The 8,036-nt window shown below is 48.5% G+C and overlaps 1 protein-coding gene across 1 annotated transcript; it reads right to left on the bottom strand.

Moving 5' to 3' along the window:
* On the bottom strand, positions 4,689-7,791 carry LOC106502098 (myosin-1). The gene is made up of 3 exons (XM_013963848.2): positions 7,738-7,791; positions 7,006-7,563; positions 4,689-5,140 (listed from the first exon to the last, which is right to left on the bottom strand). Exons 1-3 carry the CDS (start codon positions 7,789-7,791, stop codon positions 5,033-5,035), a joined length of 720 nt encoding a protein of 239 aa, XP_013819302.2. The 3' UTR covers positions 4,689-5,032.

Genomic DNA, 8,036 nt, shown 5'->3' with positions numbered 1-8,036 from the left:
TCAATGGGCGGGGCCCCAGCCTCCGGAGCTTGCTTTTTTGTATATCAACACCACCTGGGCTCCGCCCCCGGCCAGCCTGGGCCCGCGAGGCCCCGCCCAGCCCCCGCCCCGCCCCCTGCCCCCCCTGCCTCCTTGCCCCCCCGCGCCCCTCCCGGGTGGCGGAATCAGGCAGCCCAGCCCCGCCTGCTTCCTCCCCCGCTCCTTCCAGGCTAACTCCACTCTGCCGACTCTGGTCAGCCTGAAAGACCCCCCTCCTCTCGCCCGTGCTTTCCCCTATCTGTCCCTTTCAGCCCAGACTGGTGCCAAATATGCTCTTTCTCCAAATATGCTCGTGTCCGAGTTACCAGCAGGCTTTCCTTTCTCCTCTAGGCTCTTTGGGGACACATCCCGCCCATCCAATGCTTTTCTGCATGTTATTTTTATGATTTACAGGGGGATTGTCTCTCGCACTCTTGGGCCAACGGAGCAACATAGTCTCCATGGTTAGGTTTCTGTTCTCGTTCTTTCTTCTCGTTCCTAGACCTGCTTTCAATCTTCAGAACTAGCCTGATTAGGTCGGTTGGCAGCTCCATATCGGGATATCCTTTTAGTACGGACACGGAACACCCTATGAAGTGTAAAGCGACATCCTGCCCAGCAAGCCAGACTCTTTGCAAGGGTCCCCAGTGGGGGACTCGGCTCCTCCGAGGGGATGTAGGATCCCATTTTTCCTTCCTGGTCACGTTTCGCTCATTCCACCACCCCGAATGAAGAGCTCTCCTCGCCCTCCTCGCCTTTCTCTCCTATTTACAGAGGCACTGCCTCCGTTGGAATGCCGGTGCTCCCCTTCCAGTGTGGATGTGTTCTTGCTGAGCCAGGCAACTAGGGGGACCCTTCGCTGTGGAATACTCGGTGCTGCCGGAAAGGCTGGAAACAAAGGCCTCTTAGGAGAGAGAATTGTTGGTTGAATGAATGAATAAACAAACGACCTGACCTACTGCTCTCTTCCTTTTGGAGACGTGGGAGAGACAGAGCAGGGTTGGGTGTGATCACAATTTTTGCTTTCAATGTTTTCCTGAGGAAATCTGTACAACTGTCTGTTTCCATGACACGTGAGGCTGCGGGTGCCCTTGGCCTGCACCAGTGTGTATGATTGACATGGGAGGACCCGATTCCACTTTACACTCCTTTCTTCCCAACCCCTTCAACTGGTCAGACCAGTCTCACCTAAACAATACTCTTGCTTTAGTACCCAACTTCCCATCGCCATCACTCAGGGCTTAGTCACTGAGCCTCAGGAAGGCTTCCTTCCTTAGCCCTCTTATTGCAAGGACTGTTTTCTAAACTGTGTGGTGAAAACGTTTTAGAACCTATGCTGTCTTGTACCCAAAATTGTTCACGTTTGTGGTCTTGTCCTACCAGGGAGACTGTGAGCACGCCAGGGCAAGTTTGGCATTTGATACACAATTGTGACTTTCACACAAATTCCCCGATAACACTGATCAACTCTTCTAGACTGGACAGCAATCTTAATAGTGGGTTAGGGAGGACTCCTTGAAAGTTCCTTACTGTCAAGTTTCAACTGATGAAAATCAAAAGGTCTTCAGTCACTTCTTCATCCAGTTTAGTCCCCTGCATAGTCTGAAGTGACTGTGGTTGGCAAGTCCTACTCTCAGACTAGTTCTCTTGTTAGTTGAATTTTTTGGTGGTATGTATTATAGTGCATGGGCTTCCTTTGGTGGCTCAAACAGTAAAGAGATGGCTCAAAAGGTAAAGAGGGGGGCTCAAAAGGTAAAGAGGGGGCTCAAAAGGGCTCCAATGCAGGAGACCCGGGGTTCAATCCCTGGGTCGGAAGATCCCCTGGAGAGGGAAATGGCCATCCTCTCCAGTATTCTTGCCTGGAGAATTTGATGGACAGAGGAGCCTGGTAAGCTACAGTCCATGGGACTGCGGAGTAGAACATGACTGAGTGACTAATTTTCACTTCCATTATAGTGCATGCTTAAGGGAACCTTTAAATTTGACGTGTGTGTGTGTGTGTGTGTGTGTGTGTGTGTGTGTGTGTGTGTTGGGGGGAGGGCTGTAATCTTGTTTTGATTTCTCTATGACAAGAACCTGAACAGTAAATGACAAAAAAGAGGTGGAGGTGCTGAAACATCGATTTTTCCATTGGCAAGTTTGATTCATGTTTTCAAAGGCCAGTCTGAAGCATATCTGATCAGTCAAGTGGTTTCCAAGTAAGGCCTCATGTGTTTGAGATTTTGCCCTTACACTCTGGGCTAGAGTGCATGGGACATAGTACCCTGACCCAATTTCTGGGAAACTAAACTGCCAAATTCTTGTTGGTCAGAAGTGCTATGATTTTGCTCTGTTCCTAAGCGAATGTTTAGCAGAACAGTGGCTTTCAAACTGCAGAGTGGGTCCCAGGAGTCGATAGTGATCCACTCAGTGGATTACTATACTTTTTTCCCCTTTAATTCAATAGTACAAAATAGAATTTAAAATTTCAGTATGCCATACATGGAAATGCTAAGTACTAATCTATAAAACTTTACTTTTGATTATGTATAAATATGTATATATCCTGAGTTACAATGTAAAATGTTTCATATTGTGAACTGGGATCAAAGAATTTTGAAAGCTAGTGAGAGTAAAGACAGGGACATAATCACAAATATAAGTTGTCAACTCTGGATTTTCAGAAATGCACTACGTTGTCAAGATAGTTTGGTAGCAGTTTTTAAGGAGGGTGGATAGCTTTCATCTGTAGAATTATTTGACCTTAATCACCTGATAAAAATAGAGCGGGTCTGTTTCTAAGGGTTCTAGTGAATTGTTTCCTAACCTGTGGTTGAACAAGATCATATTTAGGATGGTCCTCAAAATTTTATTCATCCAGCATTTCAGTTTGCTTGAAGTGGGCTCAAACATTATATTGGTTCTCTCTACCCTTTATGGGACTTCCCAGGTGGCACACTGCTAAAGAATCAGTCTGCCAAAGCAGGAGACACAAGAGATGTGGGTTTGATTCCTTGGTCTGGAAGAGCCCTGGAGTAGGAAATGGCAACCCACTTTAGTCTTCTTGCCTGGAGAATTCCATGGACAGAGGAGCCTAGCAGGCTACAGTCCGTGGGTTCGCAAAGAGTTGGACACAACTGAGCGTGCTGGCACGCATCCCTCGTGTCCAGCCGTTCTCAGGTTGGCTTTCACGGCTCTCTCTGATGTGGCACTAGTCTGTGGCCTGCGTGCGTGCTCAGTTGCTTCAGTCGTGTCCAACTCTTTGCGACCCCGAGGGCTGTAGCCCCCAAGGCTCCTCTGTCCATGGGATTCTCCAGGCAAGAAGACTGGAGTGGGTTGCCATGCCCTTCTCCAGGGGATCTTCCCATCCTGGGGACTGAACCAGCATCTCCTGTGTCTCCTGCATTGTAGCTGGATTCTTAACCCATCAAGCCATCTGGAAAGTCTGGCACTAGCCTTTATTTCCACCCTGATCCCCTACTATTTCTTGTTGTAGGTAGCTTCTGAGATGGACCTCAACGAACCTCACTTGATATTCATACTTATTTGTAACCCCCTTTCCTTGAATGTGGATTGGACCTAGTGATATGCTTCTATTCAGCAAAGCAATGGTATGTTACTTCTAAGATTAGGTTACAAAGAGTTCTGGCTTCCATCTTGTTCTCTCTTGCTCTCTCCCTCATTTGCTTTGAGGGAAACCAGGTGCCATCTTGTGAACTGTCCTACAGAGATGCCCTAGGGCAAGGAAGTAAGTCTCTGGCAACAGCCCAGGGAGGCCTGCCAAGTCACAAGAGTAAGCATGGAAGCTGATCCTGCCCAGTTGAACCCTGAGATGACTGCAGCCCCAGCTAATACATTCGTGAGAGGACCCAACTAAGCCCAGCCTGGATTCCTGACCCACGGAAATAAGCAATAATAAATGTGTATCATTTAACACCACTAAGTTTTGCTATAGTTTATTACTGGCCATAGGTAACTAATACATTTCCCTTCTTATACCTTATGCTTTTGCCACTGTTCTCACTAGAAACCATTTCTCATTTAAGTGATACCCACTGCTTGGAATATTCTTATACCTCCTTGTCCCTGCTGTTACTATGTATCTAAAGTTTTTCCTTTGAGACCCACCTTAAATCAGTTTTTCTTTGATACTCCCATTTGAAAGTGGTCTCATTCTATTTTGAACATTGTACTTTTAAAATATCTTTTTGTGGCACTTATTTTTGTGTTGTCCATTTACTTGATTTTATGTTAGTTCTTTCCAGGGTTGTTTTTAAGACAGCTCCTAAGCCCCCCAAAATAGTATTAACTCTGAGCACCCTGGTGACTTTGGCACGTTTTTCTGGTATCGAAGGGTACTCTACCAGGTAGTAATTGCTGTGGAACAAATTATTGCAAAACTCAGTGGCTGAAACTTTCAAACTTTGTATGAATCAGCAATTTGAGAGCAACTCAATTGTGTGTTTTAGCTTGGAATCTCTTATGAGGTTGTAGTAATCTGATAACTATATGTATAGTTATCTGATGGCCTGACTAGGGCTGAAAGATCTGTTTCTAAGGTCACACACTCACATGCTGGCAAGTTGGTACTGGCCAGTTGACTCTTCTCCAAGAAGGCTTCTTCACAAGCCCGACTGGTGTCCTCATGACATGGTAGCTGGCTGATTCCAGAGCAAGTTATCCAAGAGTGATCAAGGCAGAAGTTGCAATGTCTTTATAAAGCAGACTTGGAAGTCACACTTTATATTTCCACCATATTCTCCCAGTCACAAAAGCAAGCCTGGATTCAATGTAGAAGGGGATTATACAAAGACATGAATACCAGGAGGTAAGGATCATTGGAGGAGGCTTTCTGGAGGCTAGGTACCACCCAGAGAGGTTGTCAGTTGCAGAAAACTGTTACTGTAAGAAACACAATATGCAATTAGAAGTGGCTTAAATAATGACACTTAGTATCTCATATAATAGAAAGTCTACAGATAGAGCAGTCCTAGAATTAATTCTTGGCCTTTTAATCTCCTCAAAGACTGAGAGGTCACCATCTTTTCATTCTGTCATCTTCAGCATACAGAGATATCTCCTGGCATGGGCACATGTTGGCTGCAGTGGTTTCAGAGCTCCTGGGCAGATGGGGCCACGTCCACTGAAAAAGAAAGAAGTGTCAATTCTGTGAATCATTTATATTAAGAGAGAGAATATTTCCTGAAAGTACTGCTGTGGATATCTCTGATCCTATTAGCCAGAATTAGGTAATATAGTCCTGCAAAAAAACCACTTTATATTGTGAATCTGTATGTTTGCAGGCATTATGTTTTGCAGGTGTACACCTTCTCATCCAGAAAAGGAAAATTATGGTGCCCACAGAAATTCAAGCTTAAAAAAATTTTTAGAAATATTTAGCTTTACAGACCTGTTAGTATAAGCATACTTAATTATGTCAGGACTGTAGAACAACTACCCAGAGTGTCAGTACTCTGTTTATCTCATTTCCTCCCCAAATAAAAGGGGAAGGAATGACTTGATTAAAGATCTTTTTGTAGTATTTACACAGTGGCCTTTTCCTGAGACCCTGGAAGAGTCCATTTTGGTAGACGTGGTATATACTAATGAATATGAACAAAAACAGTGTCAGAAAGATGACAGATGTTTTAACTGACAGTTCTTTCACTCGGAGAAGGCAATGGCAACCCACTCCAGTACTCTTGCCTGGAAAATCCCATGGATGGAGGAGCCTGGTAGGCTACAGTCCATGGGGTCGCTAGGAGTCGAACACGACTGAGCGACTTCACTTTCACTTTTCACTTTCATGCACTGGAGAAGGAAATGCCAACCCGCTCCAGTGTTCTTGCCTGGAGAATCGCAGGGACGGGGGAGCCTGGTGGGCTGCCGTCTCTGGAGTCGCCCAGAGTCGGACACGACTAAAGCGACTTAGCAGCAGCAGCAGTTCTTTGGGTAAGTTAACATCTGCTAATTAGTAGTAAGTGACTTAAAAATTTCACTCATAATTTTCCATAATAAATTATTTTAAAATACTTTTGTTTTTAGTTTTTAATTGTTAGCAGTCTGCTTTCTTGTCCAGAGAAAAAGGACAGCGACTGAGTGATGTATGCCTGCGAGCTCAGTGGTATCCAACTCTTGGTGACCCCATGACTGTAGCCCACCAGGCTACTCTGTTCATGAACTTCTTCAAGCAAGAATACTGCAGTGGGTTGCCATTTCCTACTCCAGGGGATCTTCCCCACCCAGGGATCAAACCCATGTCTCTTCTGTCTCCTGAACTGGGAGGCGAATTCTTTTCCGCTCAGCCATTTGGGGCCATGATGGATATTTATTCCTGGTCTTCAGTTTCCCGCTCTTTCTTTGCCCAGGGCTATAAGATACTGAAATAAGGTTTTATGAGAATTAACATATGTACAATTCTGGTTCTTGGATGAAAAGCATTTTAATATCTGGGCTTGGTTCTGGGATCTTTACTCAGGTAAAACTACTGTTTTGACTGAAATATTTGGCACCACGTGTCAGATTAAGGTGCCTGGGTCCACCTCCAAGTAACCTCGTCATGGGATACGTGGTGTACCAATGCCACTTCTCAACCCCTCTCCCCATTCAGCGACACCCATTCACAAGAATAGTCCAGGGCCCACCAGTCCCCGAAATTGTTAAATTTTGTTTGTCATCTTGAAGTGAACCATGCACATAACACATCCCTTTCGAGTACCGTTTGTCAGCCCTGGGTGGGTGAAGTCAACAAACTCCCCGAAGTTGCTGTCTCGGGAATACATCTTATTCGTGGCTGGGGAAACGAAGTGGGGAATGTCAGGGACAGAGGAAACAACTTGTTTTCCAGGTGGTGAGCGGGATAAGGGCACTACAATAGAGCTGACGACACGCTGTGTCTGAACGACGACGCAGTTGCAGGGCGTTAAATGAGTGAAAGCCAAGACGCCCATCGGAACCGTGTCCTCCCTTTGTCTATCCTTCCCCTGAAAGGTGTGGGGGGACCCGTACCACGCGGATCGGAGGTGGCGGGGCTGTGGGGGCTGCGGCGCCCCAGAGGCGAAGGCGGAGGCGCCAAGACGCCGCTCCTTGCCTTTCAGGATGCCAGCGGGGTACAAGCAAGGTCGCGGGCAAGGCCGCACGGCGGCTCGGAGCTCCAAGGTGGGGCGCGAAGGAAGTGAAGACTGCCGGCCGGAGGGCCAAGGCGCGGGCGGCGCCAGCCTGGGGGGCTGCGGCGGGCGGGGCGCGCGGAGCGCTGCTCCCGGGAGAGAAAGGAACCTCTGCAGAGGCGGCTAGGGCGGCCGCCGGAAGGCTGGGGGCCGGGGTCGGTGCGGGGGACAGAGGGGAGGGAGGGGGGCGGGGCCTCGGACGCGCAGCCGCAGTAGGTCTCTGAAAATTTTCCACTAGGGCCCAGAGGGATCGAGCAGCCGAGGCGCTGCCAGCCTCTGCGCCTCCACAGCCACGTGACCGTGACTCAACAGGCGCCGCCTTCCGGGTCCCAGGCCGGGTAGTGCAAGGCCGCGGAGGGAAACTGGAGAGAAGGCTAGAGGTGCGGGGATGGGCGTTTATCTAGGCCCCACCAACCCCCCTCCTCCGTCCAGTTCGGCCAACTGGGAGGCTGCCAAGTGCGCGCCAGCCGGGCTCGCCTGGGACGCGCCCAGCTCGCGTCTGCGACGTGGAAAACCTAGAGAGCCCTAAACATCAGGGCTAATCTGGGGTTCTTTGAGGAAAGCCGCAGGGAGCTTCGAGGCCCCGGGGAGTTTTCGCGGACTCGCCTGGCCGCGTGGGGGCATGCATTGCGGAAGACTGCAGCCTGGAAAGTGATCACGCCCTTTTGGCAGCTGTCGATGCTTGTGTACGTGGCTCCTGCCGTGGGGAACTGTGGCTGTGACAGCCTGCACAGGAGGGAGGGACGAAAGGGTGAGGCCTTGACCCATCCCCTATGCCTGGGGAGTCCTGGAGGCACTGGTATTTTTCAGATGAAATTCCCGGACTCACCAGGAAATTCTCGAGGCTTTCGGTGACTGTGGGATTTGTCGCGC

Source organism: Capra hircus, chromosome 5 (assembly GCF_001704415.2).
Source record: "Capra hircus breed San Clemente chromosome 5, ASM170441v1, whole genome shotgun sequence".
Lineage (NCBI taxonomy): Eukaryota > Metazoa > Chordata > Mammalia > Artiodactyla > Bovidae > Capra > Capra hircus.
Note: the sequence above shows the minus strand (reverse complement) of the source record. Positions and strands in the feature narration are given on the sequence as shown.

Coding starts and splice junctions, on each gene's coding strand:
- LOC106502098 (XM_013963848.2), bottom strand. CDS start 7,791: ATGCATGCCCCCACGCGGCCAGGCGAGTCCGCGAAAACTCCCCGGGGC. Junction 7,564..7,737: donor AAACTCCCCGGGGCCTCGAA/GCTCCCTGCGGC, acceptor GGTGGGGCCTAG/ATAAACGCCCATCCCCGCAC. Junction 5,141..7,005: donor CGCCACCTCCGATCCGCGTG/GTACGGGTCCCC, acceptor TTTCTTTTTCAG/TGGACGTGGCCCCATCTGCC.